At 46.0% G+C, this 27,031-nt stretch overlaps 2 protein-coding genes across 5 annotated transcripts in view; both read right to left on the bottom strand.

The window, feature by feature from the left end:
- Window positions 1–1,189: 1,189 nt before the first annotated feature.
- Window positions 1,190–12,002, bottom strand: VPS4A (vacuolar protein sorting 4 homolog A). Of its 3 annotated transcripts, none has more exons than XM_060000959.1 (12): window positions 11,833–12,002; window positions 8,266–8,377; window positions 8,018–8,165; window positions 6,660–6,718; window positions 6,443–6,562; window positions 5,673–5,829; window positions 4,948–5,096; window positions 4,503–4,584; window positions 4,063–4,282; window positions 2,531–2,671; window positions 1,916–2,045; window positions 1,190–1,602 (listed from the first exon to the last, which is right to left on the bottom strand). In XM_060000959.1, exons 1-11 carry the CDS (start codon window positions 11,851–11,853, stop codon window positions 1,944–1,946), a joined length of 1,311 nt encoding a protein of 436 aa, XP_059856942.1. In that variant the 5' UTR covers window positions 11,854–12,002; the 3' UTR covers window positions 1,190–1,602; window positions 1,916–1,943. The 3 variants fall into 3 exon arrangements, with proteins under 3 accessions (XP_059856942.1, XP_059856940.1, XP_059856941.1); XM_060000957.1 differs by having other exon boundaries at window positions 6,660–6,721; window positions 11,833–12,001; XM_060000958.1 differs by having other exon boundaries at window positions 1,190–2,045; window positions 6,660–6,721.
- Window positions 12,003–16,587: 4,585 nt separating this feature from the next.
- The window catches only part of SNTB2 (syntrophin beta 2), a 98,739-nt gene continuing 88,295 nt past the window's right edge, over window positions 16,588–27,031 (bottom strand). Inside the window, exons 6-8 of one of the 2 annotated variants that reach the window (XR_009517701.2) lie at window positions 25,496–25,680; window positions 23,403–23,703; window positions 16,588–20,866 (exon numbers count right to left, since the gene is read on the bottom strand). Coding sequence is in view for 1 of the 2 variants with exons in the window: in XM_060000286.2 (XP_059856269.1) it covers window positions 23,611–23,703; window positions 25,496–25,680 (278 nt within the window). In the remaining variant the exon portion in view is untranslated. Of the gene's footprint in view, window positions 23,704–25,495; window positions 25,681–27,031 lie in introns of both variants that reach the window. The other variant, XM_060000286.2, reaches the window with a different exon arrangement.

Below are 27,031 nucleotides of genomic sequence, written 5' to 3'. Positions count from 1 at the left end.
CAGAACATTCATTTGCCCTGTTACTGGTGGTAGAGAGATAAATGGAAAGGCAGGGCAGCTGTGAAAGCTGTGACTAGAGCTGTGAGGATGAACCACGGCAGTCCTACAGTTTCTGCTAACCCCTGTGACTTGCCAAGGTGTTCAAGCAGTAGAAATAAGGAAGCAGGTTAAGAAAAAAAAAAAAAAGGCAAGAGCCTTCTGATTTAAGTAAAGGTAACCAGACACAACTAACTAAAATGAAGCAGTACAAGGAGGGGGTGGTTTATAGACCAGCAATTGGCGGCTGAAGGCACATAACTAATCAAGAATATAATAGGGGAGCTCCTGAGTGAGTGACAAAGATCCCAGCCACAGTGACATCTGGAGGTCAGGCCTGCTGATCCACCAGCACTGGAGAGGAACACTGGGCCTAAGCCTTCAAGGAACCAAGCAAAAGTTAAACACCACAGTGCAAAGCTAACAAGATCAAGAGGGGCCACATAATCAGCTCTGGACCATTCTGGTTGAAGATACAGAGGAAGAATGCTAGGTTTTGGAGGGGGAGGAGAGCTACAGGAACCGGATGCCAGGCTGCTTCTGCTGCCCCTCAGACAGCACTTCCAGGGCTGCTAGCTCTGGAGCCTTGGCTGTCTCACTATCAGGAGTCACAGGTTCAAATGGCCACAGGGGCTGGACAGGAAATGCAAAGGAGGCAGTCCAGGTGGGGACGCGTGAGCTGGAGAACACGGTCCTCCTATGAACAAGAAAGGCCCTGCTCAGATGCAGCTGATAGGCTGCCTCATGGGGATTCAGGTCTAGCGTTTCCTAAACTACTGTTTCAGAAGCCAGAGGTCTAAATTTTTATGTCAACTTGACTTTAAATGTTGGCAGCAGACCAAACCAAAGCACAACTGCAGGCCACGTCTGGCCCACAGGCTTCCCAGTTTGCAGCCCCTGATCTGTAGGCTGAACAACAAGAATCACCCAAGTCCCTTAAACACCCCCACCGCACTTCTGAGGCCTTGGGGGAAGAAAGGCCTCATGAACCTGACTGGAGAACAGGCCCGGAAACTGCAGCAGCTGGTGACGTTCCTGTTTACTTGCTACTCCACTGAAAAGGGAGCAGACCCCAGAGGATCTTTCTAGTAGAAGCAAGTGTGGCCTTCAGAGAGCCTCAGACAAGAGTCAAAGATGAGATCACTCAGGTGGCTCAAGAAAGGAAAAGGATTTATTAGCCCCTTTCCAGGACAGGGACCCGGGGGCAGTGGCCGGGTTCAGTGTTCTCACATTCAGAGGGAAGAAAAGGCAGCAGGGAAACCCGACTGACTGCCTTCACTCGTTCTCATCTATACAGCTTTGTGCTCACAAAAACCATCCTCTTCTCCTGCAGGGAGGACACAGGGCCCGGAGGGAGAGAATGGCTTGGCTTTACTCTTGGCCTTTACAGACAGAGCCGGGGCTGGGGACCCAGGGCATCAGCCATTCTGTTCACATGGAGCAAAACTTGGGTCTGGAAGGGATGGGCAGCGGGGCTCTGGCCAGCCATTCCGAAGGTCTGCCGCACCAAGCCCGAAGCACGGGCTGCTTCCGCTCCTTGACGCTTCAGGCAGATCTTAACTTTATCTATAAACAAGACGAAAATCCAAGCAGCATTAATTTAGGGGAACAAAAAATGGTTTAAAAAAAAACCATGGAGGAGCAGGACAAGGAGGTGGTGAGCATCCAGAAGAGGAGGAGGAAGCAGGAAGAGCCAGAATTCCACTGGGTGCCGAATGTGCTTCTGCGTCTCCGCGGCCGGGGAGGCCCTTCCTTCCTGCTCCCCCAGCTGATGGCCAGACAGCAGAGGGGATGCTGTAGTGACTTTAGGACAAGCCCTGGAGCCCTGTCTGGCCACTGCCATGGGGAGTACCATGGATTGACCCCAATCAACTCCCACCTTCACCATCACGCATGTGAAGAAGGTTTTAACTCTCCTGTCCAAAGTCCTCTGAGAATTTCTTCACTTTCAGGAGGTCATCTGCATTCACGGTGGGCCGAGTGGTGGCCAAAGACCGGAGCATGTCCGACTGCAAAGACAAGTGCTTGTGGGTGAGGGAGGCTGGGCTCCAGGGCCTCAGCCTGCCTTAGTCTCAACCCCATGCAGTCCAGGGTGGGAAGAGCCCTGCCGCCGAGGTCACGCCCCAGCCCCTAATGCAGAACTCCCGTTGCCTGGTTTCTGCCTGAAGGCCTCCTGGGGTAGGGACGCTCCCCTCCTGAGGCAGCTCATGTCATTTCCAGATGGCCTACTTCCGGTTGAGAGAATCTAAGTTCCCATTATTTCTTAACTCATGTGAGAAGCTCTTTTCCAACTGCACGCCCACCACACCAGGCCCAATGGCAAACACTTGCCTCACAGAACAGGCAAGACCAGGATAAGGAGAGGCCAAGAACAGTCAGATGAGAGGCTGCCTATGCAACTGCACCAAATCAAACCGTGCTGACAGACATTTACTGGTTCCTTCTGTGTACAAAACAAGCTCTGTGTAGTCCTCTCTCCCAGCTGGCCACTTACCATGCAAACCACAGGCTCTAAGAGTTTGTCACCGGGGACATCCATCCAAGTCATTTCCATGGCCCCTGGGTCCCCTGGTGAGCATGGGGTCAGAAGGTCGTCGATCATAATGCTAGGGTTGGTGCGGGAAGGGCCACAGACCTGAAACCAAACAGGAGTTTGACTGGCTGGAGGGGTTGCCCCATGGCATTTGGGGAAGGGGCGGGACGACTCAGGTTTCTGAGTCCTGAGCAGAAGGTAATAGCATGGTATGAACAAATGCCTGGGTTTCTAGATCATCAGTCTGATCTGACTGATGGGCTCCTTCAAACCCTTGGGCTGGGCAGTCAGTGTGGCTCCAAGTCTGATTTCAGAGATTCGTGATCAGCATGGTATTCCAGCTACTATACTCTGGAATCTCAATCTGTGGCCCAAATGCCTAGAAAGCTTCCTCTTCCTCATCAACTCCATCAAATCTCACCACAAGTGCAGTGACATCAAAATGTTTTTCCAACCGAAGGCTGCGTGCTCCATTGGCAACATCTCCCCAAATATCCCCAAGGCTCAATCCCTCCCGTCATTCAACTCTTGACTCAGTGTCACCCAGTGTGGCATATCCTTTAAAAGTGAAACCTACCCACACCCCCTCCAAACCTCAGAAACACCAGACCTCCCTCCCTGGCTCCGTCTTCCCCTCATTACCCTCTAAGAAATGAGTCTTTATTTTGTTTGTTGTCTGTCTCCCCCACTAGAAACGAGGCTCTTGTAGGGCAGGGATTTTTTTTTTTTTTTTAAAGAAGATGTTGGGGGTAGGAGTTAATTAATTAATTAATTAATTTTTGTTGTGTTGGGTCTTTGTTTCTGTGCGAGGGCTTTCTCTAGTTGTGGCGAGCGGGGGCCACTCTTCATCACGGTGCGCGGGCCTCTCACTGTCGCGGCCTCTCTTGTTGCGGAGCACAGGCTCCAGACGCGCAGGCTCAGTAGTTGTGGCTCACGGGCCTAGTTGCTCCGCGGCATGTGGGATCCTCCCAGACCAGGGCTCGAACCCGTGTCCCCTGCATTAGCAGGCAGATTCTCAACCACTGCGCCACCAGGGAAGCCCTAGGGCAGGGATTTTTGTCTGCTGTGGTCACAAGTGTCTCCCCAACACCTAGAACAGTGCCAGGCACACAGTAGGACCCTCGGCGACACCTGACAAACATCTGCTGCATGAATGGAGTTCTTCTTCATGGTGTGTGATTTTGCACCCACTGCTTTCAGACATGCAGCAGGGTCTACCATGCGCATCAGCACAGTGCTGACTGCAGGGGTGGCAGAGGTGACAGTCACGGTGCCCTGTCCTCTAGCATCACACAATCTGAGATGGTTGCCCTCCAGCCAGAACTGCAGGGGAGGTGGAAGCAGGTGTAACCCCAGCCCCTGGAGTCAGAGAGCTCACCATGCACTTACCCTTGGCTCCCCAGGAGACCCAAAATGTGTCACCCAAGCAGCCAGAAAGCCAATATCCCCTTTCCTGTGACACTTTCTAAGCAATTCCTTGCTGGCCCACTCACCTTTTTGAAGTGTGTCGCTGACTGTACTTTCCTCACGGGCTGCATGAGGGAATCCCGCACGATGATGCTGATGTCTGCGCCCGAGTAGCCTTCCGTCTTCCGGGCCAGCTCGTGGATGTTGGCGTCTGTGAGGTTGTGAGGAGTGCTCCCCAGATGCAACCGGAACATCTGGGCACGGGCAGCCTCCTCCGGCAATGGGATATAAATTCGCTTTTCAAACCTAGAGAAACAAGCACATGGCACGACTTGAGAGTGGATGGCGGGATGGTCTCAATGGAGAGGCTCGGGGGGCCCTCCAGAAGCCGGCTTCACTAAGGGCTCTGCAGACACGGAGAAGCCGCCAGAGAAACGGGGTCAGGCTGCACCCCCTGCTGCCAGCAGCAGGTTGACCACGGCTGGAGACAGATCTTGGGCCCTGGCTCCTACTGGGGAACACTCACCTCCTTCTAATGGCTGAATCCAAAACCCACGGGATGTTTGTGGCACCAAGTACCAGAGTCCCATCATTGTTATTCCCCACCCCTGTGGAGAAAGGGAAACACAGACGCCAACTCAACACCTGCAAGGATCAGTCAGAACCTGTGGGAAGGACCTCAGGGACTTTGCGTCCTGAACTGGAGCTGTCCCTGTGACACCACCGTCAGGAACCTGGCTGGCTTTAGTTGGGTGAAGAGCCCTACAGCCCTGCCTGCCTTGGGAGGGGCGGAGAGGTGGCCAGCCAAGGCTGCAGTAACCTCTCCTCAATGAGAAGGAGCTAAGAATTGCTTCTCTGATATCCCCTCCACTGAAAGGACAGTCAGGTCCAGCCACAGCTAAATAATGACGCCCTAGGCTGGCTTTAGCGGGGGACGAGAACCAGGGAGGGGACCCAGGACTGGCACACACCCTGCATCTGGACCAGGAACTCCGTTTTGATCCTTCGGGCGGCCTCACTCTCATTTTCGTTGCGGGATCCGCAGAGCGAATCCACCTCGTCAATGAAGATGATGGAGGGCTTGTGCTGCCTGGCCAGCTCAAACAGGTTCTTGACTAGCCTGTGAGGGTGAGACACAGGGTTGGGATCCAGACACCTGCACACATGCCCAGCCGGTGTCCCAGGCACCACCTCTCCTCTTGCCCTTCCCTTGGAGAGGCTGAGACGACAGAAAAAATAGTGGTAACAGATCCTCTGGCAGCACTGCACTGAGAGGAAGAGCAAGCCTTGGCAACAACTCCAAATCCTGGCAGCCCCGTTCATTAGCTCTGGTCTGAGGACAAGTCACTTCCCTTCCTCTCCGCCTCAGTTTGATCATCTGCAAAATGGGAGCCGGTGTGGGGAATAAGTTAACTGTATAAAGTCCCCAACAGAGAACACTCAGCTGAAACCCAGTTACTGTGAGCGCCTTTCCCTTCCCTTCATGAGGACTTATGGCTCCCAAGTTCCCTTCCAGTCTCCGTTGGCTCTGTGAGGACCGTGTCCCACCTGACGAGCTAGCAAGATACCCCTCTCCCAGCTACTCTTCCTGGCCATCCACAGCGGCTCCTCTGGGAGGTGATTCCAAGGGCAGGGAAGCTGGACCACGAGCAGCTGCCAGGGCTGCCAGGAGAGTGGAGCCTGGCGGCTGACTTACTTCTCACTCTCCCCCAACCACTTAGACATCAAGTCTGAGGAGGACACAGAGAAGAAGGTAGAGTTGTTGGCCTCCGTTGCCACTGCTTTGGCCAGGTAGGATTTCCCTGTGCCAGGGGGTCCGAAGAGCAGTATTCCCCGCCAAGGGGTACGCTTGCCTACGAGAAAGAATGAACTGAAGTAAGCTTCTTCCTGACTGGGGAAAGGGAACAGAAAAAAGCAGAGGGGCCTCAGTCATGGTAAACACAGGCAGAAATGAAAAGTTCTACATGACAACTTTGCTCTAGGAGCAAAGGAGCAAAGGGAACTAAATCACCTGCCGAGGGCTTGATCCTAGCCCTGGCTCATGACCCCCAGGACCTGGCAAAGTGACACTGGCTGGCACTGGTTCCTAACCCTGCCTACCACTGAGATGGTCAAGTCAAAGTTCTAGCCACAGAAGTGTTTCTGACACTGAAGAGAAGCCAAGGAGTAGATGACCGTGATGAGCAGGCCCTGGGCCCTTGCCTGCTAAGGGCAAAAGGGAGCCAAGTCACCATCTGCCACCTGGACACCTTCATAATGGGGGCCCTCAGCTGGTGGCCTCAGAAGCCTGATTTTTCTTTTTTTTTTTTTGGCCACGCCACGCGGCTTGCGGGATGTTAGTTCCCCGACCAGGGACTGACCCGAGACCACAGCAGTGACAGCGCAGAGTCCTAACCACTGGACCGCCAGGGAATTCCCAGAAGCCTGATATTTTTGCATCTGGGCCTAAAGTGGCTCAACTCTTACCTGTGAACAAGTGTGGGAATTTAATTGGCAAAATGACAGCTTCTTTGAGGGCCTCCTTGGCCCCCTCCAGCCCGGCCACGTCATTCCACCGAATGTTGGGCTTCTCCATCACGACAGCACCTGCAAGATGAGGGCAGAGCCTTCGACCTGGAGCCCAACTCACCAGGGGCTCCTTGCCACGTCCCCCTCCCATCACCACAGGCCTCAAGCCTCTTACCCATCAGCTGTTCTTGCAATTTCTTTTTCTCTGGATTATCCCCTTCACTGTCACTATCGCTGCTGGGAAAGGAGACAGAAGATGACAGGCTGGAGCAAGAGGCAGTTGGCAAGGGGGCTCTCAGAGCAAGGCCAGGCTCTGGCTGCCAGCCTGGTGCTAAAAAGATGCTTTCCCTACTCAACAGTGGTGAGAGACCCACAGACAGGCACCTCGGGGATGTCGGGGCCACATATCATCAGCACTCCCCTCTGGATCCTCCAGGAAACACTCTCATAACCCACCCTCGCTTCTTCATCAAGGGCATAAGAATCGCAGCATGTGTCCTCTCTAGCAGGCTGGTGAGGGACCTGTGCTTTGGCTGGACTTCAAGAGCAGCCAGGCAAGCACTTGGAGCTGTTACTGGCCTTTCATAGGGACTCAAAACAGGACAGCAAGTGGCTGTGCCTCCAGGGCCAATCCCTATTCGGACATAAGTAACTTGCCATCCTTAAAACTCTTCCAGCCCTCCTGAAGGTGCTTGCCCTCCTGCCCCTACCTCAGTGTGTCTCGCACTCTGGGCACAGGCATGTCCTCTCTGTCCAGGAGTCTAAGCACAGGCGTGTCCTCTCCGTCTAGGAGCAGGGCCTCCCACTCTGGGGAGGCAGCTGACACACCACCTTCCTCTCTCCTACTCCCCAGCTGGGCACCCTCCCCTCACCTCCAGGACACCACTGGCCTTTGTGCTCAAAACACAGATGGGAGGTGACAGGCTGTAGAGGGAACATGGCTTTAAAGTCAGAAACAGAGGCCTCGGGTGTAGGTCCAGACTCCATCAAGTACCAGCTCTGTGGCCATCCCTGAACCTCTCTGAGTCTGCTGCCATATCTGTCAGATGAAGATGAGAATAACAACAGCTGACATTTATTCGATCCTTACTGCGCTCCAAGCCCTCTTCTCAGGGCCTTACCCGCATCGTCTCATTTGCTCCTCAGAGCAACACTAGGAGGGAAGTCCCACTACCTTCCTCCTCCTACAGATGAGGAACGTGCAGGCCCAGGAGGGTCATGGCACTTGTCCAAGGTCACACGGCTAGGAAGTGGCACAGCTGGGCTAGATCCTCAGAGTCTGGCTCCCCACCTTGCCCACAGCTTTTCCATACAGATCCAATGAGATGATGTATTGATAAGTGGAAGTTTCCTGTAAAGTGCCTGACGAAGGCAGCTGCAGGCATTATCACTATTATGAACAGAATTTCCCAAAAGGAAGGTGCCAGGAAAGTCCACAGCAGCATCAGCACCAAGACGACGGCGACACAGGAAACAGACACCTGTTCGTGGGGGCTCTGGTCCCCACCAGGTCCTCCGCTCCTCCGTACTCACCCCTTGCTCTCGCTCTGGTTCTCTTTGACTGGCTTCTTGCCATGCTTCTCTTTATTTCGTAAATAATCCTTCAGCTTCTCTGCCCGGTCTAGGTACTGCATGCACTTGGCTCGAATGCTCTCCTTGGCTTTGTCGCTGTGTGCCTCATCTGCAAAGAGGAACCACGTAGGGGCCCCTGCGAGCCCCCGTGTGCCCGCCCTCCTCTCGCAGGGGCTCTGCGGCTGGGGAGGACCCCACGTGGGACTCACATTTGATAGCATGCAGGAAATACTCCACGGCATGCTGGTAGAGCCGGAGGGCCTCCTCGTAGTTCTTGGCTTTATCCTCTTCTGTGGCTTTTGTCACCAGATCAATGGCTTTCTGGAAAGGCAAAACATAACCCAGTGCTTCCCAAGAGATCCAGAAAGCCCCTGGGTTCCAGGCAGCAGGAATACACTGTTAAGAGATATTGCCAGGCCCGGGACTCTGTCAGTCACAGACCTTTATGTTGGCCTACTTGTCCAACATCAACTAGAAAGGCCCTGAAAGGAAGCTTTAAAAGACAGCCGTTCCTTTTCACAATACACTCATACAGTTAAAAGCAACCTCCTTCTCAGTCAAGCAGAAGCCTGATCATGTATCTCAGGTTAGGGCTCAAAGGGAGAGTTCACTTTCTATTTCACAGCTTTGGGGGAAAGAGAAATAGACCTGGACTGAGAGCCTGCAACAGGGCAAACCTCAGAACCAACTAATTGCTGTGTGGTTCAGCATGGAGGCCAGAAACCATCCTTGACCTCATGGGCCAGAGAGGAGCCAGCCAGCTAGGAAAGTCCTCCATCGACCCAAGAGTTTTATGAGATGGACTTAAAGGGATCTCTGCTTCTTTCTACTGCCCCAACTCACTTCTCTAGGCTGAAAAGAGAAGATAGTTTCCCTAAAGTTGAGACCTAGGGAAGGGATGCTTAGACGTGTGATTCAATACACCAGTAGATCCAGGAAGAAAAGTGTGTGCTTACTCCAGAGGCATATATGAGCTGCCAGTGGAGGGGAGCGATCCTCTGGAACCTCCTAAGAACTCTGTGAGAGCCTCTGTAAACCTTTAAACCCTGTAGGCCTGTACTCTGCCCTGAACTTAAAGCATGCTGGATCTTTCAGGCAGCTGCCCCCCGACTACATATCCAGTTTTAGAAACCACAGCTTTACCAACCTGGGAAGCACTACCAGAATTATCCTCTGCAGGCTGATACAGCACTAGACACCAGGCAGGCAGAACCCACTGTATACACACAGTTCCGTCCACAGTGAACAATAAGCCTCCTGACCAGCTCTTGGCAGGGCCTGGGCATCTGTGCAGCCCTTTCTCATCTGAAAATAAGAAGTCTCAGAAAGACACAGGGAGTGCTACAGAACAAACAGACTGGGATAGATTACGCCAGGCTGATGTAAAACAAACTCACCAGGTTGAAGAGATGAGGAAAGGTGAGTGTTGGCTACTGTTTTCAAGCTTCAGCTCCCTACAATACTTAGAAATAGATAATGGCTAGGCACCCTGAACCTTCCTGCATAATTAGTTTAACCACAAGCTTCACGTGTCTACTCTCCTCCACGAGGCCCTTCCTCCAGATAGACATGAAAGGGGTGCCCCCATCACCAGTGGCTTCTAGTTTCCAGAACACACACCCCCAGTTCCTTGGACTTTTCCACTCTATACACTTTGCTTGGGTCTGTCATTTTGAAAGGGGGGTTCAGAACGATACTCGAGGTATGCTCTGCCTCTCACATGGCAAGGCAGGCCCATCCCCTCCCTCCTTCTAGATACTCTATTAATTATTGCACCTCAGAGTATATTCGGTTGTTCTGGCAACCATAAAGAGTTTTTCACATACAAGAGGACTGAGCTGCAACTTGGAGACGAACAGTTTTGCATAACAGCATGGAAAGGTGACAAATAAAACTACCAGCCCTGCTGAATCTCTAGTAACAGGTGTGCCAAAGGATGAGGATGGAAGAAAAGGGTAACAAAGATGTGCTAACAGAGGAGGTGGCAAACTTTCTGTAAAGGAACAGAATGTAAATATTTTAGACTTTCCTGCCATACAATCTCTGTTGCAACTACTCAACTCTGCCTTTGTAGCCCCAAAGCAGCCACAGACAATATGTAAACAAATGAGCAGAGATGTGTTCCAATAAAACTTTATTTATAGATACTGAAATTTGAATTTCATGATTTTCACATATCATGAAATATCCCTTTTTTCAGACACTTAAAAACGTAAAAACCGGGTTTCCCTGGTGGCGCAGTGGTTGGGAGTCCGCCTGCCGATGCAGGGTATGCGGGTTCGTGCCCCGGTCCGGGAGGATCCCACATGCCGCGGAGCAGCTGGGCCCGTGAGCCATGGCCGCTGAGCCTGCGCATCCGGAACCTGTGCTCCGCAGCGGGAGAGGCCACAACAGTGAGAGGCCCGCGTACCGCAAAAAAAAAAAAAAAAAAAAAACACATAAAAACCTAGGACACGATGTTAAGTGAATGAAGCCAGTCACACTGGACCACATATTATATAATTCCATTTATATGAAATGCCCGGAATGCGGAAATGCATAGGGACAGAGAGTAGATTAGTGTTTGCCTAGGGTTAGGGGGAATAGAGGGATCAGGGGGGTGATGAAAGTGTTCTAAAAGTGATTGTGGTGATGGCTGCACAACTATGAATATACTAAAAGGACTGAACTGCACACTTTAAATAGGTGAATTGTATGGCATGTGAGTTATATCTTAATAAAGCTGTTCTTCTAAAAAAAGGAAAAAACATTCTTATCTCACAAGCCCAATAAAAACTGGGCAGGTGAGATCTGCAGGCCATGTCTGTCGACCCGTGTGATGGATGGATGGTGGGGCTTGGCTTTGGACTCCAGCAAATTCCTGGCTTAGTACCCCACTGTATTCCACGCCTCTGTTCCTCTCTTTTTGTCCACCTGGAGTAACCATCCCTCCTCCACCTCCAGGTACCTGCATGCCCCCCCCCCATCCCTTGACCACCCAGCCAAATGCCTCTTCTTCCATGACCTCTTGCCTAACTCTCCCAAGCACTGTGTCTGTCATCACTTAATGAGCACTTGGTATGTAACCGACACTGTGTTAAGAATGCTTTACCTGACCTACTCAATCTAGAACCACTATCACAACAACCCTATACAGGGTATTGCCCCACTTTACTGACGGAAAACCCGAGATTCCAAGATCAGCTAACGAGCGCCCAAGGTCACATGCTAGTGAGTGGCAGAGCCGAGATTCAAGCTCAGGTCTGAGGCAAAACAGTTTCTGTTTTCCGGCCCAGCAAATGCCGGCAGCACCTGGAGGATGGGTCAGTCATGCATCCAGGTGGCGCCACCCCAGCACCACCCGACGCGATCTAAGGAATGAATGAAGGGTCTTTGGCCGAGAAGAGGAAATCGGAGACCGTGGAAGGAGCTGGGGTTTGTTCGAAGGGAAGCAGGAGGAGGAGGAGGGGAAGCCAGCGGCCCGACCGCGGGCCCAAGCTTCCCGGGTGTCGCTTGTGAGGCCCGGGTGAGGCTGATCCCCAGGGCAGTCCCGGGGCGCCGGCTACATGTAGCGGCCTCGGGGCTCTGCACGGCCGAGGGAGCCGGGCGTTCTGGACGAGAGGCGACCCTCGGCTCCGAGCGCGAGAAAAGAGAAACGGGCGGAGGCGACGACAGGGCGACGGGGCGGGGGCGCGAGGCCGGGGCTCCGAGGAGGCCGCCCGCCTGCCCGCTCGCAGGCCCCGCCGCGCCTCCTTCGGCCTCCTCAAGCCGGGCCGGGCCGCGCCGCGCCGAGGTACCTGGAGGGTTGACGTTGTCATTTCATCTCCTGGGTCCGCCCCACACCCCGCGGCGCTGCTTGCAGCCTCGGTCCGGCCCCGAGAGCCGAGGAGCTGGTTCGGCGCAGGGAGCGCGGCGGGTCGGCGCTGGGCACGGGCAGGGTGGCCGCTCGTAGGGGAGCGGAGTCTGAGGGCGAGCGAGTAGCGCGGCGCAGAGCGGTCGGGCCCGAGCCGCGCGGCTGCCCCCCGGCGGTCACAACCGGCACTGCAGGCGCCGCTCCCCGCCGTGGCTGTGGGACTAGGGCCCGGACGGGGCAAGGGGCGTGTCGGGGGTGGGCCGGGACTGGGGGCCCGAGGGGGCGGGGCCAGAAGCAGAGCAGAAGGGAATCCTCAAGTCCTGGATCCCACTTTGAATAAAACAGCACCTATAGGGCAGTTTTTACTCGCACAATAAGCCTGACTTCCCAGAGCTTTGGGTTCCTGATGTTTAATAGGGTATAATAATAATTAGTATCTACCTTGTCTGCCTTTCGGAGAAAATGAATGAGCTAGCTAATGTAAACAGTGTACCCCACACTGGGGCTCAGTCCCTGGTAACGGGTTATTATGAGGCCGGTGGCGCTGTCTGAGCCCATTCTGTTTTGCTTTATACTACTTCTCTCCTTAGGAAAGTGATTTTCTTAGGCCTCCAAAGCTAGGGGCTCTACCCAGGTGAACTTAGGCAGAACAGATTGGTTGTTCACATTCATTGAGTTCAGCATGTTTAAAAAACCAATAGGAAGGATCTAGTAAAGAAAGCTAGCCAACGGAAATAGGACCAAAGCCTAGGTGGGTGGATTGGCTGCAGACATTACAGTGGAAGCAGAGAAGATAGTTGCCTACCTAGGCTGGCCAGAAGGTAACAAGAAGTTAGGAGAGTACCTTTGGATGGACTCTGTTTTCTTGGTGAATTAGAAGGAAAGAGAATCTGCTGAGAGAGAGGGAGAGAAGGTAGAAGGCCTGGGGTGTGAGGAGAGTAAGGATGGTTTGAAATCATTTCAAGTGAACTGTGTTAAGGGCAAACCTGGTAAAGGGTGGCAACTTCCATAAATGTATAGAGATGACAATTTGTTTTGGATTTTTCTCCCCGGTACTCGGCTGCTCGAGTGCGGGTTCATCCATGAGGCTGCCTTGAAGATAGAGCATCAGGGGAATTCACAGGTTTGGTGAGTGTGGTACTACAATGGAATCAGAGCCAGGTAAGGTGGGAAGTGAATAGGGAGAAAGTAAAAGTGTCAGTGGACTAATTGAGGACTCCAAAGATTGAAGGATAGTCACAGTGGGAACACACTGGAGAGGGATGCTTCAGTTTTTAATTTTGGAAATGGCTCTGTTTCAGGTATAACACAGTCGAGGGGCTACCATGGGAGCTGGAGGATGGGTGACATGGAGCGAAAGGGGCCATCATCACACACGGGGAGTTCAAGGAACCAAAAGGCCCGGTGCTGAGCATCCCTGTGGACACTGGAGTCAGGATAATGGCAGGAGTGGCAGGACAAGGCCTTTGAGGAGTCTGGGTGAGATGAGGAGGCAGACACCCTCCAAATCATGGCTTCTCAGCTTCTACCCTGAAACACTGCTCATTTAGACACTGATGGCTGAGTGGAGAGGCTTTCATTTGATGTCTGGCACCAATGATGTTATGTTATAGTCACTATGCTTTTGCATCATTGAGAGCACAGGGCTGGGGCTTTTCCAGGGGCCTGGCACCAGACAGATACTCAATATCTGCTGGAAGAACTAATAATTAACTAAAGAATTAATAAGCAAACAAAAGAGAGGGACCTAACGGGTGGATAAGCATGAAACAGAGAAACTGAGAACATATTAACTCCACTTACTTGATAGGCTGTTCCAGATGGAAGACAGAATTAAAATGAAAAGTCCCTACAATTAGAGAAGTTTGTATTAGCCTGCCAAGGCTGCCATAACAAGATACCACAGGGTGGCTTAAACAATAGAAATATATTTTCTCACAGTTCTGTAGGCTAGAAGTTCAAGATCAAGGTGCTAGCAGGGTTGGTTGGTTTCTTCTGAGGCCTCTTTTCTAGGCTTGCACATGGCCACGCTTTTGCTGTGTCCTCAGAGAGTCTTTGTTCACATGAGCCATGGTATCTCTTTTTCACATTTCCTCTTCTTATAAGGATACCAGTCAGATTGGATTAGGGTCCATCTTAATGGGATCATTTTAACTGGATCACCTCTTTAAAGGCTCTATTTCCAAATACATTCTGAGGCGCTGAGGGTAGGGCTCAATGTATGAATTTTGGTGGGATACAGTTCAGCCCATAGCAAGGGCTGGCGGGGTTGAGTTCCACTGGCTGTGTTCATCTTCCCTTTGTTCTGCCTACTCTGCTCTGACCTCTTGCTTAGCTTGTCTTGCGTGAGCCTGCTGTCCAGACGCTGACTGCTTTACAAGGCAGAGCTTCCGGGAGGAAGCCCCGCCTCCTAGAGGAACTTCTGTCCTTCCGATGGGAAACCAGAACTCCTCCCCATCCCACTGGATCACTGGTCGTTGACTTTCTTCTAGGATGCTAGCTTGAAAACAGGCTCTGAGGACACCTCAGTTCTGCAGTGGTGTTGCCATTGCTGGGGTGGAGGTGTGAATGAAGGAAGGAAAGGGGGAATAAAGGCACTAAATCTAAGTTATTTGTGGGCTGGCACATGGAGCACGTTTAGGCTTGATTCTGAATCAGATCAATAACTTCATGTTCTTTTTCACTAGAGCAGAACTCAGCTCCCACATTTTAAGGAGAAAGTCATTGACTTGCAAATGCCCAATTCCATTTGCTCTTTTTATTTTTAAGTAGTTGATTTACAATGTTGTGATAGTTTCAGGTGTACAGCAAAGTGATTCAGATATATATATATATTTTTCAGATTCTTTTCCATTATAGGTTATTACAAGATACTGAATATAGTTCCCTGTGCTATGCAGTAGGTCTTTGTTGTTTATCTATTTTATATATAGTAGTGTGTATCTATTAATCCAAAACTCCTAATTTATTGCCCCCCCTTCCCCTTTGGTAACCGTTTGTTTTCTATGTCTAACTCTATTTCTCTTTTGTAAATACATTCATTAGTATCATTTTTTTAGATTCCACATATAAGTGGTATCATATATCTGTCTCTCTTTCTGACTTACTTCGCTTAGTATGATAATCTCTAGGTCCATCCATTTTACTGCAAATGGCATTATGTCATTCTTTCTTATGGCTGAGTAATATTCTGTTGTATATATGTACCACATCTTTATCCATTCCTCTGTCGATGGACATTTAGGTTGCTTCCATGTCTTGGCTATTGTAAATAGTGCTGCTATGAACACTGGGGTGCATGTATCTTTTTGAATTAGAGTTTTTATCTTTTCCGCATATGTGCCCAGGAGTGGAATTGCTGGATCTCATGGTAAATTTGTCTATAAGTTTTTTAAGGAACCTCCACACTGTTCTCCATAGTGGCTGCCCATTTGTTCTTTCTTGCACAGCACTTTTCTATATTGGGTTCTGTTGATGCTGAGGATGTGGCACTTGTTGTAAACCCAAGCTTGGACCAGTGAATCAACTCTCCTTAGCCAATACAACCTCATAAAATCAGACTATACAAACTCCAGCATTCTAGGGCTCATGCCAAGCAGTAGGTTCTGAGCAATTTGTTAAGAAGCTTCTTGGTTGGGGCATGAACAGTGTGGAGGAGGAGGAATAAAAGCAAGGTTCAGGGCTTCCCTGGTGGCGCAGTGGTTAAGAATCCGCCTGCCAATGCAGGAGACACGGGTTTGAGCCTTGGTCCAGGAAGATCCCACATGCCGCGGAGCAACTAAGCCCGTGCACCACAACTACTGAGCCTGCGCTCTAGAGCCCGCGAGCCACAACTACGGAAGCCCACGTGCCTAGAGTCCATGCTCCAACAAGTGAATGGACAAGAGAATGCAACAAGAGAAGCCACCGCAATGAGAAGTCCATGCACCACAACGAAGAGTAGCCCCCGCTCGCTGCAACTAGAGAAAGCCCGCGTGCAGCAACGAATACCCAACACAGCCAAAAATAAATAAATAAAATAAATAAATTTATAAAAAACAAGGTTCAGATGAGTAACATTTTGGAGAGGTAGGGCCAGGGCAAAATTCTGCTGAGATATCACACAAAGTGACTGATACTGAAATAAATGGAGCAGTGATCTCCAAACATGATTCTTGAGAAACCATCTCTCACTTGCCCCTCCTCTGTGTGACTCAAAGTTTGATAAAGCTCAGATTGATCCAGTGATTAAGCTCCCATCACACAGATGGTCAGTGGTAGAACTACAACCGAAACTAAGTTTTTAAGAGTTTGGAGTTGTCCTAAATCTGTTTAAAAATGGCACCAGAAGAGGCTAAGATGTGACAACCAAACACATGTGATACTGGATAGGATCCTGTGCCATAAGGGAAAAGGAGACATTGTTGGGACGATTGGAGCACTTAAATGGGGTCTGTGGATGGGTGGTAGTGTTGTACCAAAGTTGACTTCCTGATTGGGAGGGCTGTAGGGTGGCAGTACAGGAGAATGTCCTTGTGTTTGTAAAGTACACACTAGAGAATTTAAGGGTGATGAGCATCATGGCAGAAAAAGACAAGAGAAGGTAATGGAACAAATGTGGTAAAATGTTAACAACTGGGAAATTTGGGTGACACGGATGTAGGAGTTCTTTGTACCGTTCTTAAACCTTTCCTGTTTAAGTTTGAAACTATTTTAACATTAAAAAATGAAAAAAAAATACAAGTCTAAAAGCAGTTCTTTTATTTACAGTATAAAGGTTACAAAGGTATATATGTATTTATATATATAATACCCTTAAGTTGCAAATTTCATTGTAATGTACAATGCTCTATGTTGATGTGCAACTCAAGGGAAAGTGTTGTCTATGCATTATACTTACACAGTACACATAAAGCTTATTATTACGAACACAAATACTGCCCTGTTTTATGCCATGGGTTTTGATTTGGTAGTCTGGTGATGCCAGAAGACTTGAGACCTAAATTTTAAACAACACTTAAAAAGAAGTCTTGTTTAAATACAGGGTTCCAAAAGGAAGGAAAACACCAGATTATCACATACTTCTAATTCTTTGTAGAAGTGTCATCCTAGCTTTCTAAGTCTTAATACTTGAAAAAATGAGAGTTGCATAGGACAGAATACATACAAGAGGGTATAATAAAAGTTTGCACAGATTAGCCAAAAGAGGCCTTTATAGGTAGTGGTTTGCCACATTATTTTCTAAAGGACCTTGGGTCTGGTACCACAAGGGAAACAGATTCTTTGGGCACCCAGGTCTTATCACGCTGAATCCATCCAACAGACTGTAAACATAACACTGGAGTCCTAACTAGAGAAAAACAATCAGAAATTGGTTCTTATGATAGGGCAGGTTTGCTTTAAGGTGTGAAGAGTATCATCAAGATTGATGATCGTGCCAAACCCAAAACTTAGTTTAGATCATTTCTCCTCCTCCAAATTCTGTTAATTCACAAAACAGAGGTGAAAAAATGTAACTGACACCCACCTGAACAGGACTGAGATAGAAGGAAAGCACTTCTTCCAACCTAGGAGGAACAGACACTTAACATGACAATACTTATGTGCTGGTTCCAATAGTATACAATCATTAGCACCTGATTGTCAAAGGGCAGGTTTAAAGTAAAGACCAAGACATTGAAGGCATGACCTAATTTGTGTGCACAACTCCAGGACGCTGAAAACCAAGGGGAAGGAGCCCATGAGACTGTGTTCCCTAAGCCATTCCAATCACTGACCTCTCAGGGCCTTTCTGGGCATGACAAAGGATGTTGCCTGAAAGGCTGCCTCTAGTGATAGATGGAAGGCAAGCTAGATGGAAAGGGACTGTTACTGAAGGAAAAATTCACACAACTGCTCTTATTTTTTTTTAGGTGCCCTTTCTACTGAGTTTGAATGTCTGAGTGTTCTAGAATAAGTGGAATTTTGCTAAGTTTTAAATATCTTCATTATTTTGATCTCTCAAATGGAGCAACAGTCCATCTACCACATGTAAGGACTTTCAGCAAATGAGATGTTTAAAGGCTGCAAATGTGAAAATGACTGGGTCAGCACAATCTATAAAGTGGGTAGATGAAATATACATTTATCTTTTCTCTTTACAGTTAAAAGAAACTTTTCTTTAAAAAGACTTTCTCATTGATCCACTTTGGGCAATAGAGCTAACTTTTTGTCGTTGTTGTGATTTATCTTACTAAGGATATTCTACACTAGTCTCCTTCACAAACTAAAGCCTGATTTTGAATTAAAAAATGATGCATGATGAAAAGACCAACCTACTAAAATGTGCTTGGAGTTCTTTCATGCTAGCATGGATCAAAGACTGAGCATCCTTTTAAATATTTTCCAATTTGCCAGATAAGCAGAACTGCAAATGCTTTGGTAAAAATATGAGGTGGTTAATTACTTAACCTCTGACTGATAAATAGATGGCATGGTGTGATTGAGAAGTAATGGATTATGTGCTACTTGAGGGCAGGAACTTTCTTTTGGACCTTTCAGAGTGCCTGTGCAGAACTGTACATTAATAAATGCTTATTAGATGAAAGAATCCATGAATTAATATATCATTAATTAGGTTTGCAGTTTCAAAAATTTCTCTAGGGTCCCAAAGAACCTTTTGTCTATTCATAAGAGACTTCTATCACTTTGGAAGAGGTGATAATCAGGTTCCAAAGGTGTACATGTGACTAGGATAAAGAGGGACTCAAAAACTTTTGCATTTGTGTCAATGGCAGGGAGGTAAGATTATTACAAAACTGAGTAAAGTACTTACAGGACTCAGAAGTTAGAAATCTACCACAATACCTAATCTTACAATAAAATGAAGTATCATTTCTCTGTTATATCCTTTTAATTTCAACTAATCTATTTTGTGGCAATTCAAGGATTACAGATCATTTGGTAGATTTTTGTTGACTACAATCAAATGTTCATTGGAGAGCAAGCAATCATTTACAAACAGCATATTTATGCATTATATCAAATGTAGATTCACTTTTAAAACCAGAATATGCTTTGGTTCAGTCACCTAAAATGGAAAGGAAGAATAGAGGTGACAAGAAATTAAGCTCACGTTTATCAAGTTTATAAAAGAAGAAATCTTGTTAAAATATTTTTCAAGTTAATACACAACAACCATTCTTCCAGTTGGCAGTTTAACTAGTGTCAAAAAGAGACGTGTTCTATTGTCTATTAATTGTACCTTACTTTAACTTGAAATTATCACTGATCTGCTAGATGTGTGTATGTGTGTGCTTTAGAGAAAGGGTTTCAAATCAACCACTTAAGTAGTCTATTACTAGTATAAAATAAATTTCACTGAATATCCTTATACCATAGGAATAGCTATATTGCTCAAAACACATAATCCTGATATACAGCATAATTATTTTAGAATTGTCTGTCATCACACATTTATTGAGTGTCTCTATGCCCAGCACAGTGAAATATATAGCTTAAAAAGGGGGGCAGGGGTTGGGGGACTGCTGCTGTCAGTTTTTAAAGACAGTATATATAACAAAATAATTGTAGATTATCAAAAAATTAAAATAGGGACACAGAGAGAATGGTAGCAGATGTCAGAGTCCTCTACTTTGATCTAATGGAGAAAAAAAAAAAGCCACAATAAGAATTCAAATTTAAATGAAAGAGATTTCCAATCTCAAGGTAGGATATAATACCACCTGGCACGTAATATACCTGATAGAGATATATAAAACAAATGAATATGACTATAATCAAATTCAACTTAAAGTTTAAGCAGAATCCCAAAGAAGTCTCTTTTCCTTACACAGATATGCAGATCTCAATATGCTTTGAGACCAAAGAGATCCAGCATTTTACTTCATTGGATATTGAAAGAAAACGACCTTTGGCTTTCTAACCAGCCATTTCATTCATGGCGTCAACAGTGGATGGCAGCGACATGAAAATGTATGCTAGATATTTGGATGGTTTAAATATTATGTACAATCAATAGCTTATAACCAGTGAAAATAATAAGAACATAATTCAGCATAAGTGTCTAAGATACAAAATAAGCAGAGAAAGTGCTTAAGTCTACAGGTCTTCCCTGAAAGCTTCAAATATGTTTAACTCTTTGAGTAAGTAGGGCTTTTAATAGATTTTGCATAGCAGCTTACATGATAATTTGAATTAAAAATATGGATATAAATTAAACAAGGAGACCTGGAGGTTCTCTCAAAATTAAAAAAATCCATTATAACCTTTTCTCAAAAGTGGACATACTTTTATCCATCAAAACCATTTACAATGAAATGTGTTTTTTCTAGGAGAAACATAGTCTTGTCCAGATTCCACACAGTTTAAATTTTTTTTAAAGAGTAAATTTTGGTTTATTAGCTAAGTGCATTTAATCGGCTAAAAAAGGCTTTGTTACCATTCTGTTAGGAGGATAAATTAAGAAAATAATCAGTAACAACTTTAATCATTTGTTGGTTAGAGTGATTTTTCCACTTATAAAAATATAATAAATAATTTGATCCCTCCTGCATGCAATAATTGTCAATAACAAACTTTGTGAGAGTACAGATGATAAAAACAAGCACTATCAGACTTTAGCTAGCCTAAAAAGTGCTAAAACATGGCTTTAAAATAGATGAATGCCATTTAAAGTAGTATTTTTGATTCCTGTACATGTCCCAATATTTAATCTGAAACTCTACTAGGTAGCTGAGTTTATAGTTACAACTACCTAATAAATACTGTATAAACATACATTAAAGTATTTCTTCATATAAAATATTAGATACTAATTTCCAGGTAAGATTTGTTTGAAGACTTCAGGAAAGGACTCACCTTTTCCAGAAAAAGTATAATTGAGCCTTTTCTTCCTTTCCTTTTTTTTTTTTTTTTTTTTCCGGGGGGAGAGGGAGCGGAGACGTTTTAGAAAATGAGGAGGAAGAATTTTCACACACCAATTGGCTGCTCGTAGGCGTCTGTGTGGAATGTGGAGAAGACGTCTAAGCCCCGGTTCCCGAGGGCACGAGGAGTGTCCATCGGAATGAGGGGGCACTACTATGCAGCTCCTTTCCACTCTACACATGGAAGCCCACCACATTCTCAACAATTTTCCTATTTCAAAATGAAAAAGAAGTGAAAAGTCAGCTGTTCTATAAAAGATGTGAAATATCAAAAATGCCCCTCTTCAGTTATCACTTGAAAATAATTTGCCACATTCTGGCATCTTAATACAAAATACCTATTTATCAAGGCTGTCCCATTCATAAAAAGCACTTCATTTGTGGTTTGAAAATCCCACAAACACAATTAAAGAACAACCTGGTCACCCATGATTGGAAAGCTGCTGAAGTATGTTAAACAAGCAGCTGAAGGGCTCTTGCTCTTGGGGCGCTAGTGGTCAAAGGAAACCCTCCATACACTTTCATTTCACATCAAGACTCAAAAGATACTAGAAACCTATGGATCTTGGTGCTATGACAGCTAAAGCTTGAGCAAAATGAGCCGAAATGCACACAATGCTTACCTCTCCTGCCCACATTTTAATCATACCTTTTAACAGATCTTTTTCATAGAAGGAATGAGCAGCGTGGCTCAGAAGTTCTCCCAGAAAATATTCTCAGTGGCTTAGCCTTTCATACTAACACAGAAAACCTCACCAAATGGCTTTGCTGCAAAAGTCTGTGACTGCATTGTTCGACTTCTCAGATTAATAATACTCTCACTGCCAAAAGTGTCTAAGCTCCCTTATCTGAGGGTATTGTGTGTTGAAATTCTGCTTCCAGAAACCATAGCTGGATCTTCAAGATTCTTTCTTCTCTGATTTGCAAACGTATGCCAGATGGAACCAAACTTAGATTTATGAATTTTCAAAACATAAAAAAGCTCTTAAAAGATATATTCTAGTCTAGATTTCAATTTCCAGTTTTAAGTAGATCAGACTTTGGGGACTGGAGCTGGGGGAAAAACTCATTTATGGGGCAGAGGGAAGACAATGAGGTTACAATGTCCAACTAGAACTCTCTCTGCTCATGAGTCTGCTCTTTTATATGTCCCACCTATAGGTCAGTCTGCACTCAAACCAAATAGCTCTTGCTTTGCAAATAGTACATTTGTGGGTTTTTGGGTTTTTTTTTCTTTTTCATCTTTGGACTGCTACCCTTCTCCACCCTCCATAGTGCTCACGTCCTCTTATGGCATTCCTGATAACTCTAGTAAATGAGAACTATTCCTAGAACTTTCTTCAGAGAGCAGAGAGAACATCAAAGTCAGTGTTACCTTTTCTTTCAGATCTGGGGACTGTGCTAACCTTGACATTTTATATAGCTATTATACTATTTTAAATGTTTTCAGATACATACTCCTTCATAATTAGGAAAAAGAAGCTGAGTTCTCCAGTACCACAAAATCAGCAATCTTACTGCTGCTATGTGCTAATGATGATATCTGACAACGCTTAGCAAAGCCCAGGTAGCTGTTCCATGGTCTCATCACCCTGCCCATTGCAGGATGCATCACTGAGCCAGCACTGAATTAGAGTTGCTGACGGATGCCACTCTGTTGCCACAGAGGGAGAGGGCCAGGGCCAGGATCCTGCATGGGCTCACACAGCTCAAAGCAATGTGCCATGATGTTTGTGCTAAAGAGCGAGCTGGCTTCACTGACAAAGTGTACTCTTTCAACAAGCTGGCTCTCCAGGATTTGTCTTCCTTAAAGAGATCTGCCAACTAAAAAAGATACCGCACTAAGGAAACCCACCGCAAAAATTATTCTTCAATATTAGATAGATGATCTCCCTGGAATGGCAGTGATATCCAGTCATTCAAACTAATAAAGCTCCACTAACCCTAACCAAAGGCACATTTGGTAAGCAATAAAAAATGGCTTAGGCTAAAATGAGGATTTTCTTTTAAAATAAATCTTATCCCCTGGCTCCTACAAAAGATAAAATCAGAAAATCCTAAAACAAGCAAAACTTTTCTTTCAAAGCAGTGGTTTCCAACTTGTTTTTCAAGTTGGTCACTACTAGAAAGGGAGTGGAAGGCAAGGTAAATCAAATCTGGCAAGTTCTAAGTCTTAAAGTTAGCACTTATGAGTGGCAAAGCTTGTGATGCAGTGGGAAGTGATGGCCAGGGTGGGATGCAGGGAGAGCCATGACAGATGAAGAACCCTTTGGTGATGCAATTCAAGGACTTCCTAGGGTAGAACGAGTAAGTGAAGACAGTAAAATCCAACAAAATGTATAAACTATATGGAGTGACCAAGAAGCACGGGCTGCTGCAAACTAGCACCTGGTTAGAGATAGCTGTCCTAAGCAAAAGATCAAGGCTAAGCCTGAAACAAATTCTATTGGAAGAAGAAGAAAAAGAAAAAAAAAGAAACTATTAGATGTTTGATTATGTCCAAAAAGAAAAAGAATGAGCCACCCTTCTTATCAAGGGAAATAAACCTAATTACTTAGAAACCACATTAGGAAACTAGACAATAAATCAACAGCCTTATTTTGCAGCTTACTAGAGTCCTAGAATTTCTGGCAAGGTAGTTTGAAAAAGGCAAGCACTTCTTTAAACATGGTTACAGTTCAGCAGTGATTTGTAGGTCCTTGTCAAGGCACTGTGCTGGAGGAGAGAGGAAAGAGCTTTCTTTTTGTGCTTTTTTTTTTTTTTTTGAGGTGGAAATACTTCTTGTGACATTCAAGGCTCTTTACTGATTTTTTTGCTGCTCATACAAGCAGTCCCATGCGAGTGACTTTGGCCGACAAGAATGTGTGCAACACAAATACTATCGGCTTCGGACAGGAGTGCAGGTCCATGGTCTGTGGAGAAAGGACATTAATTATCACTGCTATATACAGATGCTTTAATAAACAAACATGCAAAATAAACAAATTTGGACATGATGTTCTACTTTTTAAAAAGAACTTGGATAATGGATGTGCCAGATTTATGGCAACTCTTCGGAACTTAGAGCCGCAAATGGAAGTGTACTCTGAAGTAAGGTTATTCTATGTCAAAATTAAACACCAGTGTGAAATTTCACATCCACAATTAGGACACTATTGGTGGTGTACTAGATTTCACCATGCCACGTAGGAAGATGTAAAGGAAAGAGGAATATCCTATATGGAAACCACTGACTGTAAGTATATTTCCCAGGGGGAATCACAGTAAATTCAGCTGAAGTGTGACCATCTATGTGTATGATTTTTGATACCCCTTATCGGTTTGTGGTGGGAATGACAACTCTTGAAGCTAGCTGGGAGGGCTAGTTATACCTTTCTAAGCACAGGTCTCTAATTTGGACAGCTGACATCAGATGAACAGGCTTTTGAAGTCCATGGCTATCCATAGTTTCCTAAAGGTTCATCATTTAAAATAAGATTTCTAGGGCTTCCCTGGTGGCGCAGTGGTTGAGAGTCCGCCTGCCAATGCAGGGGACACGGGTTCGTGCCCCAGTCCGGGAAGATCCCACATGCTGCGGAGCGCCTAGGACCGTGAGCCATGGCCGCTGAGCCTGCGCGTCCGGAGCCTGTGCTCCGCAACGGAAGAGGCCGCAACAGTGAGAGGCCCGCGTACCGCAAAAAAAATAAATAAATAAATAAAAATAAAATAAAATAAGATTTCTAGCCACAGTTTTCTCATTTGGAGTTTGAACTTCATTATCCCTAAGATCTGTTTCAGTTCTAAAATTTCAAGATTCTGTTTTTCAAATTTACACCTATCGTGACTGTGTCAATGGACATAAGATTTCACCTATAAGACAAGACTTGAACTACTGGCTCAATACTGATAAGAGAGAAATGGCATGACTTTGACTTCTTTATCATGATTTCTGATTTCTAAAGTACACTTGACACACTTCTCTAGTTCTCCAAGGGGACTCATGAATTCCTGTTGATATTTCCTTTAAAGGACAAGGAAGTCAAAAAAGATGATGGCGGGCTTCCCTGGTGGTGCAGTGGTTGAGAGTCCGTCTGCCGATGCAGGGGACACGGGTTCGTGCCCCGGTCCGGGAAGATCCCACATGCCGCAGAGCGGCTGGGCCCGTGAGCCATGGCCGCTGAGCCTGTGCGTCCGGAGCCTGTTTTGCGCAACGGGAGAGGCCACAACAGTGAGAGGCCAGTGTACCGCAAAAAAAAAAAAAAAAAAAAAAAAAAAAAAAGATGATGGCTGTATATACATATCTCCATATCTTTTTTTTCTGATCAGCAGAATTTCTGTAGCAACTGTCACTTTATTACTTTTAACTCTTATCCCAACAAATTGCTGATAATATCAATGGATAGAATTCATTTATTAAAGTTTGCCAGGTTTAGTATTTTGTACCTTATATTTGTTAAAAGCCTGTTTCTTAAAATGGCTATTTATTTTTTCTTTCTAAAATTCAAACAAAACTTTTAAAAAAGGGAATGATTTCCTAATGTGGGAAAAAAACCCAGTGAAACCCCAAAACCAAACCCATGCATCTTTGAAAACTGAAGAAGAATTTCCTGGCTCCAAATGGAATATCAGTCTGTAAGCCCATAATTTTCTATAGAAGAGGTAAGAAGCAATAGGAAGAAAGAGAATACCTATTAGAATAAACATGTTTTTCAGAAACACGCTTACCAGTTCTCCCTCAGGACCACCAAAATCCAGATACAGATTTCTGATGCCATCATCAGCAGACATTTTCAGCCTTTCGAAGGGGTAGCGGTACAATATGCTGCTGGAACCTCCATTTTCCCTGGAGATAGTGAACCCACTTTCATAGTGGACAGTGAGTCTTACCTCTTGGCCATTTAATGTGCAGCCTATTGAAGACAAGAAAAAACATCATTAATAAAGTTACTACTTCAGTTAGAAAACGATAAAGGCTTCTCCTGACTTCTAAAAAGGGAAAAGAATCTTCTTGAGAATGTGTGATACCTAACCTATTTGGAACATCCTGAAGTGAGTCTTGTTTTGGTCACTCAAGTCAACATCTTATTTGAGATGAGGAAGAATTTCCATAACTTTCCTTGACATCTGATCTGATTCAGTTCAATTCAGTGAGTACCAAGTGAATACTTGTGCTGACAGTAGGCTGTATATGGCACTGGAAAAGTAAGAGGTATGGTCCCTGCTCTCAACACCTCACAAACGACAGGCATAGACATGAAATCCCTAACTGCTTAAGGTAGATGGTATAGAACATGACTGAACACCAAACTGAATAAGGCCAAAGTCAAGGAAAGGTTTCCTGGAGATGGACTTGAGAAAGGCCCTAAAAAACGGTCACACTTGATAGGTAGTGAGAAGTAAGAATAAGGTTTCAAGTGGGCAAGAAGGAGGAACAACCAAAGGAGAAACAGCACCTTTCAGGGTAGTAACATGGATTGGTTGGTATTTGAGAAGTCACACTGTCAGTCCTATCAAAGATAAAATTCAGAAGATATATCTGAATTGATGGGACCAAAAAAACCGATCATCAAGACAGGCAAATGTCTTCTGTCAAGACTGGTGAAGTCCCTGTTTCACTAACACTTGAGCGGTTTTGTTGTCAGTACAGAGGCTACAAGTGAAAGGCCCTCTGCGACATGGGAATTAACATAGTCCTCTGAGCTGAGTTTACAATCACCTAAAGGACCAGAGTTGAGTGAGGCTTGGTCACTGTGAACAGGAAGAATGGCTCCCAAACAAGCAAGTCCTCATACCCAGACCAATGTATCCTTGCGCTGGACACGAAAAACACTCAATTAGTCAAGGCAGCTGGCATGTTCAAGAAATAAGGAAAAGGAATAACAAATATTGGCAGGGTCCCTTTTCAGCACTACTCGAATAGGAGAGTTTTGAACAGAGAACTTTGAATATTAATTACCTTCAGAAAAGGAACCTGGTGGGGGGGACATGGATAAAATTAACTACCTGTGGAAGTAATCTAATGCAATAATCTCTAAATGACTGGCTGAGGGGTTTGGAAGGAGAACAAAAAGATCCCAATCAAGGCAACCAGGGTACAGTTTTCAAGAGAATTTTATTCTATTAATATCCCTGAAGCTATAACTTAGTAGGGTATTGAGGTCTGATGAGAAGAGACGGGTCAGTTCTAGTCTAGAAAAGAAATGCTCAAAGAATGAGGTCCACCCAAGTCCTTACAGCACTGGCTGGCGAAGGTCCAGTGCA

This window comes from Delphinus delphis, chromosome 20, assembly GCF_949987515.2.
Source record: "Delphinus delphis chromosome 20, mDelDel1.2, whole genome shotgun sequence".
In the NCBI taxonomy this organism is placed as follows: domain Eukaryota; kingdom Metazoa; phylum Chordata; class Mammalia; order Artiodactyla; family Delphinidae; genus Delphinus; species Delphinus delphis.
Note: the sequence above shows the minus strand (reverse complement) of the source record. Positions and strands in the feature narration are given on the sequence as shown.